This window comes from Mya arenaria, chromosome 7, assembly GCF_026914265.1.
Source record: "Mya arenaria isolate MELC-2E11 chromosome 7, ASM2691426v1".
In the NCBI taxonomy this organism is placed as follows: domain Eukaryota; kingdom Metazoa; phylum Mollusca; class Bivalvia; order Myida; family Myidae; genus Mya; species Mya arenaria.
Window position 1 is genome coordinate 57,449,727 of NC_069128.1, and position 22,605 is coordinate 57,472,331.

At 32.9% G+C, this 22,605-nt stretch overlaps 1 protein-coding gene across 2 annotated transcripts; it reads right to left on the reverse strand.

Annotated features, from left to right (window-relative positions):
* Positions 1-2,031: 2,031 nt before the first annotated feature.
* On the reverse strand, positions 2,032-17,939 carry LOC128241625 (uncharacterized). 2 transcript variants are annotated; one of them, XR_008262415.1, is made up of 15 exons: positions 16,798-17,939; positions 16,452-16,514; positions 16,286-16,348; positions 16,129-16,191; positions 15,972-16,034; positions 14,858-14,919; positions 13,398-13,460; positions 13,235-13,297; positions 13,078-13,140; positions 10,847-10,909; positions 10,585-10,636; positions 10,110-10,222; positions 8,020-8,216; positions 4,191-4,315; positions 2,032-3,727 (listed from the first exon to the last, which is right to left on the reverse strand). XR_008262415.1 is itself a non-coding variant. In XM_052958640.1 (13 exons), the coding sequence occupies exons 7-13, from the start codon at positions 13,446-13,448 to the stop codon at positions 8,073-8,075; spliced, it is 549 nt and encodes a 182-aa protein (XP_052814600.1). In that variant the 5' UTR covers positions 13,449-13,460; positions 14,858-14,919; positions 15,972-16,034; positions 16,129-16,191; positions 16,286-16,348; positions 16,452-16,514; positions 16,798-17,939; the 3' UTR covers positions 7,956-8,072. The 2 variants fall into 2 exon arrangements, 1 of the variants encoding a protein (XP_052814600.1); XM_052958640.1 differs by lacking the exons at positions 2,032-3,727; positions 4,191-4,315 and having other exon boundaries at positions 7,956-8,216.
* Between the last annotated feature and the right edge of the window lie 4,666 nt (positions 17,940-22,605).

The window sequence follows — 22,605 nt, forward strand, 5'->3', positions numbered from 1 at the left end:
ACAACATTTTCATTACAGTTATGAAGCACGTATTTTAACTTAAACAGATAACAAAATATATGACTAAGCTTTCTTAAGGAACCGACTCCTAAACTAACCAAACTTGGTGCGTATTCAATACCGGTCAAATAGAGTGTAATTATAGCGTTCGTGTTCAAGTTGTTAGGGTTTTCGCCTTCTTTCACGTCCTTTCATGTCCAATGCTTAAGCCCCGTATGGAGCTGTTCTGATATAGTTCTGATATAGCCGGTTATTGCACCGGCTATTGAGTATTACCCCGAGTTATATAACCTTACTATTGTTCGTACATTCCTATAATAATGCACCGAAAAAGCGATGAAAGTTGTTCTAGTTTTTACCAGAACCGAATTCGCCCAATTTTAGAATGTTACCTTTACATCCAATTTGATATTGTAGTTGATACGACCTGTTTTATTGGGAATTAATACCTTTACCTTTGGTATTAAACGTCTTATAACGGAGGTACACGGGCGATTGCATGTACAAGTGTATACTGGAAACAGGCGGGGGACATGCCAAGCCGTTCAGATACATATCTACCAAGTAAGACATTGGTCACATATCTTAAAAACAAGTAGGTGTTATCAAAATTCAAGGTCAGGTTGGAATTATATGTTTTTTTCAACAGCTATGATATTGAGTAATACAAAGCATTTCATAAGTCTAATCAATTCTTAGCAAACGTATGGCAATGATAACATTACAAGGGATTATATTACGAACAAGCTACACACATTGCAAACCCTATTATGATAATATAAGACAAAAAATGGATACTTGAAGAGCCTCCAAAACAAAATTGTATAATTTAAGATAGGATAAAACAACATAAGATTGAGCCTCAGTACGAGTGATTTATATCGTATTAAACTGTATGGCAGTACGTTTCATTAACATTTACCTCGTAATCATTTACTAGTACTACTTTCTAATTTAAAGTGACACTCTTATTCAAAATCAATACATACACATGTATTACGAACATACATTTTGAATGGTAAACCTTTAACTACTTCAACTACTTTAACTACTTACTAAAAAAATACATTAATGGAAAATATTTATTACTGATAACAAGATAGTGATGGTTTATTTCAGAGCTAAAAACGCAAACATATTAAATTATTGGTGATTGCTAAAGTATTTACTGTGATCTACTATCGTATCATAAGGTATAAACAGTGTGTTATTTGCACCTTTCTTTCAAATTTAACTCGGTCTTCTTCATACGGACAATTACTTATCTTTTCAAGTATACTCAAACGATTGTTTAATTGTGGTAATTCTTCTTTGGGAGTAAGAGTGCATATTACACTGTTTATTACAGTACAATGATTGGACGTAGAAAGTAATGATATAGTCAAGCTAAATTTAAACAATGTATGTTTGCACATGTTAAAAAGAGTTGTTCCTAGAGAATTGACGTATGCAATCACAATTAAAAGCGATATACACGATAATACATACATTGCATTAAGTGTTAAAGATACCTTTTATACATAAACACATATTGTTTAACAATAATCTCTGAAATTATACAAACTTATATTGCTCTAAGCTCTTTTGTAATGTAACCCATCTACAACTCATTACTGCAGGTTGCTCTTAACACGAAATGCCTTTTCATCAAATTGTACTTTGAAAATTGAAAGTACAGGCTGAGGCCTTTTAATCAAACAAATGAGCGAAAACGAAATGGCAAACAAACGGCTAGGGCCAAAAACACACCAAACGAGGCACACAAATCGTACGAACATCACAGTCGACCAATTATGCACTTGAACACATTATTGATACATGTTCGAATTACCGCCCTGGAACTGTCAGTAAAAGGCAAGTTGACTGGGGATTTAAGATTTTTTAAGCGCACAACCTCAAATTTGCAATAACATCAATCATAATATAATCATATGAATTCCAAGCGCCATGCAAGGGGGTTATAGTTCCATACACGTTCAAAAAGTTTGTATGACTCGGTCGGGCATGTAACCTGGAATTTCCGCACCCGAATACGTCCGGTAATAAATTATTCATACTGACACTTTACGTTATGGATCGTTCTGGTCAAGCATTCAAAATTTGGCCTGAGCTCAAAGGTAAACTCGTTTTTACTGACATTTTAAACAGATGTGAACCCATCATGTATTGATATAAAAATATTTTTGTAAACAAATGTATGTGCTGTTTTGTAGTGCTATGTTTATTTATATTCTATCTTCGAACAATGTCATAGTTGAGGTATTGACTGCTTCTCACGTGACTGTAGATTCCATTGTATCCCTGTCACGAAACGTTATATTTTTTTTAAATATGAGCATACTACGCAGGACAATCTAAGCATTTCCGATATGTTTGTGTGTATTTACGTCTTCTTCGCAGGAATGTTATATTTATTCATATTTGATAACATTAAAACATATTTAAATGAAATGAACACGCACACATACCGCATGGACAATTATAACATTCTAAAAAGATATGATTAGATTTAATTATTTGTAAAAGACAAAATATTAGTAACAAAACACTCAAGGAAACACGGTTATAGCCAAATAGTATTAGTTATAAAGAATAATAGCATAACGCACTATATAATCACATAACAATGCATAGGAAAACTACAGCGGAATTTAAGCTGACACCAAAAGGACGAATTACGCTTTAAGAATCAAAAGGATGAAGCCTAACTGAGTCTGACCGATGCAAACAACATCATATTACACTACACACAGAGCTTCGCACGAATCAAAATAATTATCTTGAAAAATTTGCTGGTCTAGATAAATACACGTTTTGGTTAAAAAATAATAATTGACAGTACGTAACATTTATACAACTATTGTACAAAAACTGTAATCTAACTTGCTGTTATTATTAAAATTGTATGCACATTCATGCTTACTGTGTTTTCTAAAGCAAATTATGGCTTCCAATTTCTCTTTCAACGTAACAGTACCCGTATCTAAGCGTTTATATATATATATATATATCCCAACAAATTAAAATAGTAGGTAGATAACATTTCAAATTATATCCTTAGATTGTTTAAAACAACTACGTCAGACATCGTATAGAAAAAGAAGAAGAAAGTTTATTCAAAAGCAATATACAACACACTACATATTTGAAATAGGCCAATATGACCCTTGATCAAATTAACATAATACAATAGCTTATAAATACATGTATGGCGGAGCATAATTATAAATAGGTTTATCTATTTCACAATGTTAACAACTGTATCTGTATAATTCAATATACTTTTCTAAATACATCAGCTTTGAAATTTTTCTCTGTTTTATAACTATTATAGGTATTACTTCCGCTTGTTAATACATATTCAATTAAGCGCAAATGGCCCATGATCGATATTAAACTGTTCGTAAATAAAATCAATTAAATTATTAAACAAATGGACAAATCATAAGACAATAACTGTATCTTAATTTAGTATACCAATCTGATAATACTATACTGTGTATACAACCCGCAAATTTCATTTTCATCGCGAGTTCATTGGAAGATATAATATTCACAACAGTTGACCTTAGACAGTATACGGAAAATCGACCGAGAACGACTGGTTTCAAGATTCCGTCAGGTTTCACATGCGCCTCTGTTTTCCCTTGTCTGTCAACTTCGCTATCATATCATTACAGAACTCAGCGGGACATCGGACATGAAGTAATTAAACATTGTAAATGAACTGCAATCATAAAAATGAAAAGCATAAACATGGACAATGTCTTGTCTGCTTACTGATCATCATATTGTATCTTTTTAAACTGTCAACCGATATTAAAACAAAGGACTTTATCAGTCATGAAATACTGTTTCGTGTTTAACACGTTGTGGACGATATATATTCAAACCATACATATATTTCACGATGTTGAATTTATCCCATGTAATCTATAAAAAAACAAATACTCGTTTATATTGAAACAAATTCATGCCGTTAGGTGAAGTTCAAGAAACCATTCCTACTCCTTGGTAGACAATCATTTCAAAACTAAACTCGATAAAGACACAATGGCGAAATAGATGGTAGAAAGAAAGACTCCAGAGTGGCAAACCATGCTATATACAGCACAAAAACATATATGAAAAAGGACATTATCATTCGGAGGAAGACCATCGTTATCATAAGACTGATTAAAGGTACCTACCATCGACAATGAAAATCTCTTCCAGCTTCTCCGTCAGATCTATGTCCGCCATTGTGATGCCTTTGACTGCCAGTTCCACTTGCAATGTCTGTACGTAGTCATAGTAATCCGGACTTAAACTATAGCTAAAAATAGAAATTTACTAAACTGTACATGTATTCAACGTAAGGCGAACGTGATCCGCAAATAAGATACACTATAACTATATACACACGGTTGATTATTAAACTTCTGAGGTCATCTCATCGAGTCTGCCTAATTGAGGAAGAACTCGCTGGCCATAATTGTTGGATAGATTCATTAAAAATATACAACTACATATTGCTCATACTCACGACATGTTCTTTGAGAACCAAAACTTTGTTTCAAATGCAATATTTAAATAAAAACAAAAGCAAACTGATTCTTATTTAAATACAGTTTTTTTCTTACCCTTTATATGTGTATACATTCTATGCAGTATACGAATACTACATAGTGTAATTATTATTTTAATCAAAATCTTAACTACGTAAAAAGCTATTACAGTTAAAATAAGTGTTAAACAAGTTGAGCCTATTTAAATACAGAGAAACTTTATTTTAAGGCAAATTGGAAGTTTTGGAGACGACTTTACGGTTTATTTAATGAGATCAACGTTGCGATTAATTTATTTAGGAAAGTGTTTTAATTGGATGCTGCAGTGCACAACAATTTTAACTGTCACAGCAATTGCGAAAGGGAAATTTGTTTATCCACACTAACATTAACTAAGATTAACATATATGGGAAAAGTTCCATGATACTATTTTCACTGTATAAAAATATTTTCGTGAAGACAAATCCATAATTCAAATGTTATTTGTGTTTATAGATGCAATTGCCCAATTTTAGAACTTTCCAAAACATGTCTTTATTATTCAACACAATTCATATAATACCAAAACTTACGGACGGTATACAAGCAACATAATTATTCTACAGGAGTACTGTAAAAGGATGCTCAACGCTCGTCCGTTTGTAATCAATGTAGCAGAGGCAATAACCTAAACACTATGTGGTGATGGGACATCTTACACAATATTTATGCGAAGAGCTACAGAAATAAGCTCAGTAGTAAAATGTAAGAGACAAAGACATATAACACAAAATCACAAACAAGAAACATGGAAGAACAGCACAAAACTCCACAAACAACACCGTGCATACATACTATATATAAAATACTAGGTATGTTTATCAAGGACTGTTAGGTACCGCCTTGGGACGGTCAGTAAAATGTAAATTTACTGGGGGTTTAAACTAATTCATGTGCACAAACCTCATAATTATCCCAACAATCCATAATGAATATAATTGCAAAAAGGTAAATCTTATCAAAGTATGCATTAACTTATAGGTAAATCCCAAGAGCGATATGATGAGAGATCCCAACTCTATCTGCAGACGAAGGAATACAATTCAGAGCAACTAATGCAAAAACTTTTCAAAGATACGATGCAGTCATTGTTTGAAACTATAAACATCACACACAGTCAGCCTTATAAAATAAAAGGTTTAAAACTGTGTGATCATAGAGTTTCATAATATAAGCATCATTGTACTAAGACTGGGAACAAATAAAGAAAACATTATTAATAATAAAAGCGACATGTATTAGCTATTCATCCTTCCAAATGATTTGAAAATGTAAAATATTTGAAGAAAATGAAGTCACATGCCAAAACACTCCGAGTCAGCCAAAAACGTGTTCGCCAAAAAAGGTTTTAAAGAGAACATAAATTTGCAAAATCTTCATAAAATCAAAGGACTGAAAGCTTAGTTATTTAAGGATGCTATATTCAATCCTATATTTTGTTTCAGGTATTCATTTTCAAAAAACTAGAAGGCAAGTGCTCTTTACAATATTGCCTTTATATGCACTGTTCAAATAAAATAATGTTCTTAATGTGTATATCAGTTTGTGTAGTGTATTCGTGCTCAAAATTTCTGAGGTTTTGACTAACAATTAAATGTGCCTGTCAAATAGTTATAAATGAATTATGGTACAAGTATAAGGACATTTAGTACAAACATGATTAAGAAAGAAATAGTGTGAACGCTGCATTGCACTCAATCTTGATATTTAGCATACACTCACACACATGTTTTATGTTTCACATATGATTATAGAATTAAACCAACAGGATATAACAAGTGATATTGTTTTTGTTTTGTTTCGTCAATGGTTTTTCTTTCTTAAAAAAGTTTTTTTCAATATTGGCACATATCTTGTATAATCAGATCGTGCACCTGATCCTGATCCTAGAAACTATGGTGTCAAATGTACGGCGACATTACTGCCGTGCTTAACGTGCGCCTTTGTATAATATATGATGAAAATGTGAGTTCATTGACTGAAACAATACATAAAAAACAATCTATAAAGTCATTTGATGAAATGGGTATGCTTTTCTCACTGATTAGTATCTTGTTAATACTTTGAAACGGGCCGAAACACGCCAAGATTGGTAATGCAGGAAAATCAGTAAATGATTCGACTGACGTTACATTGGATATTACGTTTCGAATATGGATATCATTTTAAACGAACCCATCGATGGCGAGGTGGTTGTTTATATACTTTAAATTATATTATAAACAAAATATATTGATGATACATCGCATTTATGTACTAGATTATTTGCGTTTTATTTTTGAGTAATAAGAGTTATATTGTATATGTAATTATATGATAAGTCTAATCATTAAGTTAGTTTGTTATCATCCGCATAACTATCGACATAAAAGTTTTATGTATAATAAAATTTTATTATACGAGTAGTCTTTCAGGCCGACATTTTTAGAGCCGTAGCTAGTATCATTTAGTATAAACCAAATCGTAAGTATTCCTGTAATGAGCAAAATGATATTAAGACTATTGAACGCTTTGTCTTCCGAAGATCTACACTGCGTGTTTCAGAAATTCTGATTTTACCTTTTTCACCACGCTCCGTCAGTGAGATGACGATTGACGTTGACTTGAGTATTTTAATTTATCAGTTAATTGTTTTGTGCATTTCTCGGGACATTCGTATTTCAAAGTCAGACAAAGATAAAAAAGAAGAAAAAATATTGAATATATACATTAACAATGAATTAATTTTCGAACATTTGTCCAATTTATTGAACATAAACAACTTTGAAATAAAAGTTTATTAGCGAATTGCTTTGTGCATTTCCCGGGAAGTTCGTATTACAATGTAAGACAAATATAAATAATGCATTTTCTGCCTGATGTATTGTACGGAATGAAACGTTTTTAAGCAAAAACGTTCGAAAATTCAGATTGTCATTTCTGTAATGAGCGATCAGTTGTGTTTGTTTCTAAAATCTTTTTATTGAACATATGCAATCTTTCTTTACGATCAATTAATATTAGTATTCATTTGGGTAAGTGGCAAGTTAATACTATTGCCTTAAAAGTAGTTTTTTTCTGAAATTGATATTTTCAATCTTTAGTTTGAAGTTAGATATAAAATTTATATTTGAAATGCTGGTATTTCACTGATTAAACTCCTTATTTTACTGAAAAACATTCAAGAATATTCATACGCAGTGAAAGAAACATTCATACGCCACTCGTAAACCTAACTAATTTTACCTATATTGAACTTCACCACTGACCTATAAAAACGTTATATGCTATCAAAATGGCTTACCCTGACGACCACTACCCTAAACGTTCATACATAGGCCCCTTTAACGAAACGGCATTCAGAACATAGTCTCTTATTTCACAACAGTTTACACTTATCCCCACCTGAACACCCTTAGCTGACTCTTATTATACCTATAAGAATATTCTTACCGGCAATTATACACTGAATCATTAAACAATGAGACGCCATGCAGGTCAATTTCTCATTTCTTCCCCAAGATGAACATCAGCCCTCTTCTGAACGCCGCCTTTAACATCCTACATAGCAGCTGGCCCTCATGGTCGCTACTCAAGCGTCCTCTGAACCTGCCGCCTGTATATTGTTTTCCCGAGGCCAAAAAGTGCCTCTGCAAATAGGGAAGACAAACGTTGTATTAGACCATACAATATATTGAACATGAAAATTAACAGAAGAATTGATTGCCAGACATAATCGAAACATTTGGATTTTAAATTAAGCATCCATGATATTTCTGTTCTGAAAGTATGTTTTTCGGCATATTATTGTCTCTATACTGTACAATTAAGGCGGGAGGATAAAAGGAAGAATATGATTGATTTAATAAATGACATTAAAAGCAAAAGTACGGGCATTGAAATAGGTTTAAGTATTTTAAGAAAACGTTCAGGCAAAAATAATCATATAACGTTAATGCATTTAGGTTATATTGGTTGAATTCAATTACCAAAAATAAAGCAAAGTATGCTGGTGTATAAGTATCTTCCATGGCCGAGACTGTAAGATTGATTCATCCCGACCCGAGCGTAGGGTGTTTCTCGGAAACGAGGTTTGCGCGAGGGTTGGGATGAACACATCTTACACGAGCGGCTATGGTAGATGCTTTTTCTCCAAACTCAGTCAAACAAAATTAAGTAAAACTGTATTTTTTTTTTGCTTGAACTCTTTTGTGCGTAGTGAAAATAAATGCGTATGGATATGTGATAATTCGTGGTTGTCATTGCTATGCGCGCAGTGATTCAGATTATGTTTATAGTGAACTCGGTCTTTAAATAGTTCTGAGGAGAATGAAGCATTATTTCTCGAAAGGTGTGCGAAAACCTTTCTTGGTGACATTTGAAGCGAGAAATAATTAATAAGCTTTTTAGATATTGCACCAAGACAAGGTTTCTATGCTGCTATAGACGACAGTCTTCAACAAGGGAGGTAATTACAATGTGATGACCATTAAATAGGAGTTCCATACGGGCGTTTTATCTTTGTCCGTGGGCAAGATAAGAATTTCTAGCATGGTTAAACTTTTAGATCTACTTATCTGAGGTATGAGAATGTTCTGTTTAATTCGAAATGATGTAACTACAATTGTATTTTAAAGTAGTTTTCAAAGGTGATTTAATCACTCAATATAAATTATGTTACTGATATTGTACATTCAGTGTACTTTTCTTAATTCACGCTATATAAATAATCACAGTATAAAACTGCAAACTATTCTCGTGTTTGATATATATTGTTCAACAGTCGTACATATAAAAAAATCATGAATGCATATATACAAGATGTGTTGTGTGACTACAACTGTAAATATCAGCAACACTTGTAATAGCATTATTCGGTACTGTAAATATCCGTTTTGTCTTTCATACAATTATATCTAAGGTTTTAGTGTTCGTGGTGGGAATAGTATAACTGTTGATAACATTTCTGCTTATACGGGGAAACATAAGTTTGGCCATTTTTGCAAATAAGATATTTCATTTTTTATAATTCATATAATCTTATCTTGTCGTGATTATCCGTTGGTCACATCTTGAAGTTAATGCACAATTTTTGTGGTTTCAAAGGGACTGTTGTGACCTAATAACTTAAAAAGTTTCAATGAACTGAGGGCAACTCTTAGGGAAGGTTTCTTTTATGCATTGTCAATAACATTTTAAAACAACACAACTTTCCAGATCATTTGTAATAATGCCATTTGTGGCTCAAAATATTCCATGTATATTAACGTGACTATGATTCTAATCTTTTAATTTTCTTTTTCTAAAATAAATATCTTTTATTTTCATTAGGAAAAGTATATAAAAAAGCACATCATGGCACGTTCTATGAGACGCGAATCAGTCTGAAAAGTGCCGTAACAATTCACAAAACATAGCTTAACATGCACACTTATATGATAATATATTGTACGAATGTCAATCTGGTTTTTTTTTCAAGTATTTGTTAGCTTGAAACAAAGAAACAGATAAAATATAGAAATTACAAAATAAATAATGATTACCATCTGAATGCCATCCGGGAAGGTGAAAACCAAAAAGATTGTAGATGGTTCGCCATAATCCGATGTTTCTCTGCTGGCCTCGACCCTAACTGTCCCAACTGTGGGTTGAGTCCCTTAAAAACAATTGTATCAATAACTCTCCGCTCTAAAAGATTAAAACACGCATTGTGATTTCGAAACTGCTGTGATAATAGCAACACAATCCTATCAACAACATACCTGATTGACCAGAAGGCAATCCATCTGTTATTGCTTTAAACAATGTTATCAATACTCAATTAAATAACTACACGTACCAGCTTACATTTCCCTAATTTAGAGAATCAGAGAAAACATTTAAAACCACTTCAAGCATAATAAAGCAATGTAATAAAATACAATTTACAATAATCAAGATTGACAATTCCTTCCTTGTTAATTACTGATGTTTAAGTACATGTATAGACTAGTACGTAGTCATTTACGGGTAACTTACAGTACAAGTGTTCTCTAATTTGTGGAAACTTCGACAGGATCATTGCTCTTTCCTTAAAATATATAACTAATCAATGGCTTTTATTATTTATGGTTGGTTTATCAACGCATTTCGAGTAACATATACACAACGTAACAAACATAGTATATTTTACCAATAGACGCTAAAGCCATCGCTGTTTCGTATGTTATTACATTGATCAATCGTTAACAAACACTGTTCTTTTCCGTCCTTACGTTGTATTTCAGCTATCACTGCTTACCCTTAGAACTCGATTCAAGGCTTCGTTAGTTCCTCTCAACTCCTCTTCGATATCCATTCGGTCCTAAGCAAAACAAAAAACAACGTCAGCCATGTCAAACAGGTAAGCATTTAGCAAAGTACATAAAGAGCTTTGATATTATACCAATTTTGATTCGATAATTTTAACTTTGCTTCAATGAGATATAAACACATTGCAATGATATAAATATAGAATACTAGGTTAGTGCCGTGGAGGGAGGAAGTTTATCTGACAAGGCGGAGGAATTTATCGGGTGAGCCGAAGGAGAACCCGATAAAATCTGCAGCCGAGCCAGATAAACTTTCTCCATCTACGGCACTAACCTAGTATTCTATTTATCCTGTTACTTTATTTAATTAAACACTATAAATAACCTTAAAATTATTAAGTATCTTAAAAAGTAAGGGGGTAACATTTTTTCACTGTTGACGCCCTCACTCGGTTTCCATGTTTAAATCGCCCCCAAAATAGTTCTCAAAACTGTTCAACTTCTTTCAATACGTTTATATTTAAAGTCATTGCATTATAATTCGTAAATATCAATTCAAAACATAAAAAACCCTTTTAAAAGTGCATAAACATGGATCAGTCTCCAAACATTATCTGATGATGTAACAATTATTCCGCAAGTCACAGAGTACAGTACACAGATCATGCTTCAAGATCACGAGTGTTTATAAACAATCGCCACATGTTAAATGGATTTAATTCATGTTGATAGTGTTGGATGTTCAGAACTACACCGGCAAAGGGATAATTCATTTCAGTTGTAAGTAGATTTTATCAATCACCACAGAAATGGAATAAACTCTCGACGAGTATCGTTGAATACTGTTTCACAGTTTCCAGCATTTGCGGGTGGGATAAGATTTTCACACCACATGTTGATTTTCAGGTCGATTGTTTTGCCAGTGTGATTATTATGCAGAGTGATGGGAGTTTATGTGCGAGTGATTGTTGAGTTCGGTTGGTGGCGGTCTATTGATAGGAAACTGAAACACTGTGCTTTTTCTCTGACATTGCAGAATATAGAAAAGAAGTTCGTTTTCGCAGTCACTCTTCATATGAGATGAATCGGACAGTAAATCTACATATATTTTTCAGTTAAATACACTTTTTGCAAATCTTGTTTGTCAAGTATAAATATATAAAAACATAATAAATTATAAAAATAATTATCTTGCCATAACTCTTTTCCTATTTGATATTACCATCCGTTATGTGTTGTTTTACGTATTTGTGACAAACATTGTTCTTTTTGTTTTGGTCGAAAATATCTTTCTTCGCCGTTTTGTAAACATTTTAAAATCGAAATTAATTTTGACAGTATTTGCCGTTGGAAGTTAACCGTTGAATTTACAATTGAAAAATAGCTGTAATTATCTTTTTCATACAGAGTCAAGTATTATACTTGCATGCAAAGCGGTGATTCCTCAATAAACATTACCTACAGTATGTACATCAACGGGGTGTGTGACCAAACAGCACCCGTTTGTTCACGGGAGTGTATTTTCCAAGTTCAACAATAACACTGATTCATTTAACTACTTTTATCAAAGTTTTTACAGTAAGTGATAATATAGAGAACGGGTAAATGATGTATATGTACTTAGTGCACGATGTCCTATCGTACTAGGTTGAATTAAACGTCATGTCAACAACAACTTTTCGATAATAACTATCATGTCATATTAGTAAATAAACATTATTATTTGGATGATATGTGTTTGGGTACTGAAAATGTCAAATCTCGAGCAGAATAATAACTGAGTGTGTTTGTCATTACTGAAAGAAGTGTATCAAGACGTATGTAATAAATCGTGTTTTCGGAAATCATGTCTACCCAAGGAGAAGCAAAACTAACAATATTCGTTTACCTTGCCAAAATATCCATTAGGCTGGGTATCATGCCGATCTGTCAAACTGATAACAATTAGTATGATCATAGCCCTAAATGCAAAAGATCGGAATAATTATGTTGGAGTAGAGGACACCAAGACTATATTAAGTTTTAAGGTGCAGTCTCGACTCTGTGACTTAAAAGTATTCATATGTTTGAGTTTACTATGCAGAGTTGTTCATTCTTCAATAACCTCAAATATTTGGGATGTTCTGTACAGATCCTCGTATTATTCCTATGTCCCTGACAAAATGTAGGAGCTATGATAGTAAGTGCGTATGAACACATCGTTTTTTGTGCAGCATCTCACCATTTCTGATTTAGCCAGGTAGTATTGCACTTGTTTCAGCTCATCATGCCATGACTGTCTTGTCTGTAAACATATATGGAATTTGTTACATTAGTATTCAATATGAATTAAAATAAAACATATTATATGAAAACATCCTTTTCGCGCTGCCTCTTACATTTTCTGAATTATCCAGGTCTTGCTTCACTTGGTGTAGCTCATCACACAGCGACTTTCTCATCTGTAAACATGTATGGAGTTTGTTACATTAGTTATCAGTTGGAATTAGTAGTACAATATTACATACTATATGAAAACATCATTTTCGTGCGTCATCTTACCTTTTCTAAATTATCCAGGTATTGTTTCACTTGATTCAGGTCATCACACATTGATTTAATTGTCTGTAAACATGAATGAAATTTGTAACATTAGTAATCAGTATAAATTACGATTATACGTGGAATATACAAATAACACTGAACACCTACGAATAATACGAAAAGTTGTTTTTCCTCTTGAAATCATCTTATCAGATGAACTGTGCCACTAGCGTTCCAAAACGTCTTTGCTTGGATTTAAATTGTTTGAATTTGAGGAAGTAGGCCCAGAAACACTTAGATGTTGTCTTATTTAAAACATTCTACTTTGGTTCTACTTACGTTTAAAGGTTTTGTAAATAACAAAATATCAACTTAACTCTGCACAATGTAGATAATATATATAACGATATAGTACCACACATTTTGCATACATTAATTTTCTAGAAAGTCAATGCTAATGTTTAAGTGTTAAATACAAATGCGGCACATGCCAAACTTTATTGAACATTATTTGCTTTTGCAGTTTGCTTTTATTAAGCAATTGATTTTTCCGCCATTTATGCCAAATACTTAATTATATGTGGTACAATGAAACTAAAAAAAAATAGCATGTACTACTGCATGCAAAATTCAACATAGCACATTTTGGATCAAAATTATATCAAGTGAAATGAAAAATTATGAATAACTTTACCAAGGAAAACCATCTGCTTTTATTTTCATACAATTGCCATAAAGCATTGCTTTTACTGTTTCGGATTCTTCAAAACTACTCGTTTTTGAATACCATTCGCGTCTGAGACACAAGAGGCAAAACTTGCAGCGTATATCAATGGTGCTGTTTTACATAAAGTAAAATTATTGATATTCATGCAACATAATCATGAATTTATCAAAGAAAGATCCAAAGAAAATACTGACATAAATAACACACTCTTATTAAAAACAACAGGTTAAAATATCAGCCTAATTGAATCATAAACAGTGTACATATGCACAAGTATGCCACCAGCCCTGTATACACACAGTATTCTAAATATATGATTGCAACGATGACAAAGGGTCTGAACATTATCATTTAAAAAATACCTGTTTGGTTAACCAGACTGTATGATTACGACTAAATTAATACAATATAATGCCTATGCCCGGACGATTGCGCCCTTAAGCCATAGTTTACAACTGTTCCCCCTGTTTACCAGAAGGAACAAATCGTTGGATTTCCCAAATTGTGTTTGATTTATTTTATCACAGGTTTTCATGTTTCAAGGCAAGGGAAAACTGTGTTATATCTTTATGTTTTATATTACAACACATTCGCACCAATACCCTGTATAAAGATACAGGGCTAATATGAAACAGATATTTAACTAGAGATAACCACCGTACCAAACAACACAGACAGACAAACACTGTTTAAGATTACTTTCCGGAGGGTTTATATTTACATTTAGTCGAAAGTTCAACCTTTTACAAACCTTTCTGATTCGTCTAATTCATTTTTTGCCTTTATCAACAATGCAGTGAACTCCCGCCGTGTCTAAAATATGCAAACATAGAATAAAATATGTTACCCGTTTTTTAAAAATGATTATAGCATCGGTCAGATGTGGTCAAATTTGATATTCTTATAAATAAGTGGTGGTTTCACCATAAGTTCGATCTACAGTACTAGAACGGGGTTTTGGGGCAAACACGACGGACAATATTTGTTCGTTAACGGAAGCCAAATTTAAAACTAAAAGAAATAAATCCTTTAACTTCTTTCATCAACTTTTTCACCGGATGGGACATTTTAAAAAGCGTTACCATTTATCCAGTCGATTAAAATTTGGATACCGGGTAAATGATGTATAAACATTTAAATGTTAATTATACTAGCCTAAGGTTGGATAACATGTCAACACACTACATTTTTACAACAAATATCATTGCAAATTAGAACATTAATAACATAGGTTGGATGCATATCAATATATATTTTGATTACCGAAAAGTCTCGAGCAAAATGATAAACGAGATTTTCATTCATTATTGGAAGAAATAATGTATCAATTAGTTTGTAAGAAGACTTGTTTTCGCTAATCATGTTTATACTCCGAAAATCGAACAAACAACATTCGTTTACCTTACCTAAATATCCAGTAAGCTTGCTTTCATGCCCATTTGTCAAAATAATTATAATAAGTATTCGTTATTAATCTTAATACAAATGATCGGATTAAGTATGTTGGAGTGGAGGAAGATTTGATACCCTAAAACAAGGAATATGTCAAGTGTTAAGGTACAGTCACGGCCCTGTGAACTATAAATGTGCATCTGTTTAAGTGAATTGTGCAAAACCTTTCATTTATTGATCAACTTAAATATGGGGGTGTACTGTACGGATCTTCATTAGCTTCTCATGTCCCACACTTATTTGCGTTCTTAACGCCGAAAATTAAAAAAAGAATCATTTATGGCTCAGCAAAATGTTTAAAAGAAACAATAAAAAAAAACTATTTTTAGATGAAACATGACCAAATGTGGTCGTTATGATAGTATGTGCAATTTTCCTTCGTATGAAAACATCATTTTTGTGCAACAACTTACCTTTTCTGAATTATCCAGGTCGTGTTTCTTTCGTTGTTCCTCATCACGCAATGACTGTCTTGTCTGTAAACATGTATGGAGTTTGTTACAATAATAATCAGTATAAATTACGATGATACATATCATATGTTAAAATCCTTTTTGTACAATATCTCACCTTTTCTGAATTATCCAAGGATTGTTGTACTTGTTTCAGCTCATCACGAAGTTACTGTCTTGTCTGTAAACATGTATGGAGTTTGTTACAATAGTAATCAGTATAAATTACGATAATACATATTATATGTTAAAATCCTTTATGTACAATATCACACCTTTTCTGAATAATCCAGGTCTTGTTGTACTTGTTTCAGCTCATTACGCAGTGACTGTCTTGTCTGTAAACATATATGGAGTTTGTTACATACGTGCTCAGTACAAATTAAGATAATGCATATTATTCATATTTCCATTAAATCGAACGTTCCAACGTGTACATACCTTTTCTGATTCGTCTAATTCATTTCTTGCCTTTTGTAACAATGCACTGAACTCGTGCCGTGTCTAAAAAATGCAAACATAGAACATTATATAATACACGTTTTTAACAATAATTATAACATCGGTCAGATGTGGTCAAATTTAATAATCTTATAAATAAAAACAACGCAATCATATTTCCTTCGTCAAAACATATCATGAATTAAATTTCATGTACGAATTAGTAAAAGATAAAGTGCAGAGTAACGCATTGATTGAACAGTCGACAATGTTGTTGATGGTGAACTCGTAACTGAGTTGAAATTATGCTATCGAGCGTCCAAGCAACAAACACAGAAAGCGATACCTTGTTTATTCCTGTGGTGAATGCGACAACGTCGTTGGCTTGTGCATCGTCGCTTCCAGTAACTTCTTCTTGTTGTTCACAAACTTCCTCCAAGTCCTCAAACACACATTTTAGAATTACATGTACTTTGTTTTCTTTAAAGTCAATCCCTTTAAACGTGTGTTTGTGTATGATTTCTATGAGTTGAGATCAAGCGTTCGAAACCTCTCTCTCAAATCGTCTGCTCACGAGGTACAAGCGCCCAGCCATTTTATTGTCAACAAAATCATCAATGTTACTTTCCTCATTGTCACATCACTTGGTTTTCGCACCACACGTCTTAGTAATATGGGAATAGGTGTTCACATTTTCTTCATATTTCTCTCTTATTCCGTCTTAATTGTTTCTTGTCAATTCATCTACCCTTTGTTTTATTTTATTTCCTAATTCCATACACTCGTCCACACATCGTCTTTCAAAAACCGAATTTCAGCTTTCAACTCAGTGAACAGTGACTTCATTGAGTTGATTGTATTGCAGTCAATGTGTATATCTCCATGCAACAAGTCAACAACGTCTTCAACGCAAGAAGGATGTTCTGAATGAAAGCATCTACCACAAATCATTGAATCATTAATTTCACATATAAATATCGTTCTCTCTGTCGGATGCTGCGGTGATGTCACGCATAGTGACCGTTGGGGTATCAATACTGTCCTCATTCAAACTGACATTGCGAGTTTGAAACACCTTTTCAGTCTTGTGAACACCTATACAGGTTTTTCCAACGTTACCACCGGTTTTGCAATATCCAACTGCATTTTCGTTATAGCACATTTCACACCGAATCTGATCTGATGCCATGGTACTTGCTTATGCAGTTTAAGATACAAGAATTGAAGTCAAAACGGTTTTTACTGCGCAAGTTTGATTTGAGGAATAAAGTGACGATTATTTGTCAATTACTATATCACTTTCATCGCTATATCTTCATATGAGTGCATGTATCACTGAACTTATAGACACATTTATGATAATCAAGATCACGAGTACGACATCATAATTACGAGTGTATAATAAAGCTAAGGGCAAGTGACGCTGGCAAAAGAATCACGTTTAAAGAGGTTGTTAACCACTTGACTCAGTATCAATCATTTTTAAAATCGCGAGCCACTTAGGCCTAATGTCATTCCTGTTCCTAAACAAGATAATAGCGAGTGTTTTGTAAAGGACATATAAAGAAAAAAGTAAAGAAAATTTATATTTCAGACTGAGAAGTTCAGAAAAACAACAGTAAACATACAACGTAATTAACATCAGCAAGCTTTAGCCAACGCCATTATATCTCATTAGAGACAGAAAATCTATAACATGATAGTAACCACATTAACTTAACAGGAACAGTAATCATACTTATACTTCTATATTTTAGCTTTCCCAGATTTACGCCAATATGAATTCGTTCATTTCCTCCGCAGAAACCAGTTACATGTATTTATGAGATGCATAGAGAACGTACCGCTACTGAGGCTTGAACCAACGATTTATGTAGTGAAACTCGCACATATTCTACGACATTTTATTAATCTCGTTCGTTGGCACGATGTTACGCGATAGTTGTTTTGTTTCATGTTGAAATCCGGAGTACCAGAAGAAAACCCAATTGTTAGGATTGGTGGCCACAAACAAGACTCACATAAGCTCCGGCCAGAAAACGCAATCGGGTCGTCCAGATGAGAAGCATACACGCTTACCGTTCAACTTAGTTTGTGATTTAAATCATTGCGCGTATGTATTGGAATATGTATTGCATGTTTTATAAAGTAAATGCTTTTAAAAGTAATATTTGCTTCACCTACTACACGATTATTTCAATCATAAATTATTTAAAATATTTAAAAGCGCTTACGGGGCAATCATAAAGCAACTTTTGGGCGTTAAGTGCAATAACCTTGTTATGTCCCAGTTCGATTAGAAATGATATGAACCTAGAAGCGAACAGAAACGTCCTAAATTCAATCTCATTCATACATATACGGCGGAGAACACAAATTATTGCACTAAAATTATTTTAGTCCTAAAGTAACGCGTCTTAAGTTCTCAGTAGTGTAAAACACTATTACAATATATGAATTAAGTGTGTGTATATGCTGTTGGTTAGGGCTATTTCGAGTTTAGATATAATAGGTTCATTCTGAGTAAAAGTAAACATTTACTATCCAATCAATGTCAATGATATCTTACCACAATAGTAAATATAGAAAAACATCAATTTAAATAAGAAAACAAAGATGCATTTTGACTAGAATAATAAACGAATTACAATAATTTAAGAAAGATCATACAAAAAAGTACTGTAAATACACGAGCAACTCGATGTACTATACAAACAGGAATCTGTACTGTCACCGCACAACATACTTAAGTCGTTACAAATAAGTGAAATATATACCTACATTTTGAAAATATATCAAATAAATTTGAATATATCAAGCTTTTTTATCATTTAAAAGTTAAATACCGTATAATCAGACCGGGTACATCCAACCTGCATTCGGGAAGGCTCGCGGATACGAGATTGTTTAAAAAAAATATTATATTTCTGCACAACCGAGCTTAAAATGATATAAACTAACCAACCTGCATTATATTCAGAATGAAATAACTTCCCTGTTTAAGAAAAATCTACTGTCTGTTTTCGAGGCTTTAAACACTTAATATATTTCATCCTTTAAAACACATATATCTAAATATTGAACACATTCATTGATAGTCTCCTTTTTTAAAATGTCGGCAATAATAATTACGGTTAAAACAAAAACAACAACATCAATTTAAAAATACTTTAATGAAACCAATACTTCTGCATCGATCTCAGTAAATATTAAAATACTATCACTAAAATCCCAACGTTAGCACAAGTCGCTTTATTCGTCATAGCTTATTATAATACATTTAAGTTAAAAAGTAAAATGTGAACAAAATATTAATAATCAAATGAATGGAGTGGATTTTCAAATTATTATAATCCTTTAATCTCCGGGGAAAACCGGGGAAAACCAACGTGCATAATACATTTATTCAGAAGTAAATTACTTCCTTGTTTAAGTCAGATCTTTTTGATGAATTGTTCACGAATTTGTTACCGGTTTATCGAAAGTGTAACTTTCATACAGCAAAAATCCAAATATGTTAACCGAAAGTAGACGTATTTTCTGAAAGTCGATAATATACATTTTAGCCTAATACATTGGCTCAGGGATGTAGTTTATTGAGCTTCCTTTAATACTAGTACAATGAAAACTGCAGGAATAATTGTTACTTCTTTTTACTTCTTAAATAGTATATTCCCTCAATTTGGGCTCTTCATTTTTCTGCAGAACGCTAAACAGAAACATTATTCTGTACATAGAAGATCTTGAAGAAATCATATCACGCGCTTAATCTGTAGATACTGGCGTCTACAGCGAAGCACGCACCATCAAGAGTCGACTTCAAACCAATGAACTTTAAAAAGATATACTAGTGTCTTGAATTTAATCATTTTACAGCCCCCACTGTCTTATATAATTGTAACACTTTACAAAAATATGCGTAAACTTATACAATGTACATCATACATCAATGTGGCTTTATTCTGCAATACAGAAATGAGGTGTCATAATGTAAAGTAGGAAGTAAGTTAGGGATAAAAACACCTAGAACTGAGATTTTGTAAAATTTCTTAAACCCCTTACTACCCTAGAACGTGTCACCAAGAATTTATGTTTCACTCCTAAAAATGATCGTTTCTCAAAACTAAATAAACATGAAGTTTTTAAATGGTTTAGTTTTTTACCTTCCCCACCCACTTTTGCATTGTGGCCGGCCCTTAATTTATCATTATTTGTATTGTCAAAGAAGAATTTAATACTTGACGATTTCCTGACGGCCGTGTCATGGGTCGTTCGGTTTGAAACGATGAATCAATATCGACCACTATTTGACGAGTTAAATGACGTGAAACAACGTCCTGTCATAATTCTAGTTCAAGTTCTAGTCGGTCATTGAGGACTTTATATGAGATCGATGTATATTTTAATACACAGGAGTCGACACTTTTGTTGAGTTCGAAGAAGGACGACACCCTAAAAAACTTAAAAACGGCTCGTTTAAGTGCAACGGTATATTCACTGAAAAAAGAAGACAAATTCAACTGAATATAAAGTCTGCAGCGCACGAGTGTTTGTGCTCCAAACCAGAGAAAGCTGTTACAGAACTTTATAAGACAGATAGGCATGAAATATCCAGTTACATAGAAGATCGAAGACGGTTTAGCGAATTATGGATTACCTTAATTGCTCAAACACAGCCCCCTTAACCACTGAATCCAATTATTCAAGTAAAAATGTTCTTTGTTGGCACATTGGTACTGTGGAAGCTATTTAACGAGGGCTTGATTTGTATACCCATTCACCCTTAAATGTGTATGTATTGGTTGTTATGTCAACGCTTTAAGTGAGTATATAATGCAGACTGGAAAATTAAAATGCCACTAACTCAGTAATCTCAAACTCATACAGCTTTAAGTCAGAAAGCTTAGTCTCAAAGCTCAAGCTTAGAAAGCTCAAACTTAGACAACTCTAGCTCAGAAAGCTCTACCTCTTTTGCCCTAAGATACTTAAAGTGACCCTCTTATTCAAAATCACTGCATACACATGTATAACAAACATCAATTTTAAATGATAAACCTTTAACAATTTACTAAATAATGCATTTATAGAAAATATTACTTACAGATAACAAGATTGTAACCGTGTATATACTAGCAGAAAGCGTAAAAAATACAAAATTATTGGTGATTGCTAAACGATTTACGGTGGTCTACTATAGTCTCATAAGGTAGAAATACAGTGTTTTATGTTCATTTCTTTCAAATTTAACTCGGTTTTCTTCATAAACATATCTGTTTTCGATATTTATTCATCCTTTTTGGAATATTTAAACAATATTATCAATTGTGATAAATCGTATTTGGGAGTAAGAGTGTATCTTTAACATGCTAACACAAGTTTGAAACTTAATATCACCTTGCTCCGGTGTACATGAAGATTTCAAATATCGAAGTTTTGAGACATTAAACATATTAATGGCAGTGTTTAAAGGTGAATGCGATACAAGCGATCGGCTGACTATCAATGTTGACTCGAAACAATAGATTGCAAATAATTAGGAAGTATTCGTGTAGAGTGACACAACTACAGTTGAACCTCGCTATGTCGACATCGGATAAGACGACTTTTCGGTTATGTCGACTTTTTTCTGGTCCCGAATTTATTCCTTCTTATTCTATATAAAATAAATATGTTTGTATCGATTTTTTTATCACGACTTTTTCGCTATGTCGACCTCGTTTTTCAGTCCCAGTTGTCGAATTTCACTCGTTTCCTATGTTCTTTATGTCCAACTGTAGATCGAGACGTAGGTGTTAAAATATTCATGACGGTTTGCGGCATGTCTCAAAATACCTTGCGTGTCAATATAACAAACCGTCATAATTAGGGGATACAAAAATGTAATTGGTAAGTGAGAGTAATTAAAGTTGTTTGTTTGTGTAATTAATTAAGGGGACATTTATTGCTCAAGTTGTTTTTGGCATTGTATAAATCATGAACATTTTATTGATTAGATATCAATCCCAAATGGGAACAGAAAGAATAACTTCAAAATGTCAAATGTTAGTTCCACTGCTCTGGTCGACCAATTCAGAGAAAGACCCGGTATAAAATCCGGGGGGATATCTGGATCGGCCATAGGGACAAAGGGTTCTAAAAGAAAATTGTCATCGAA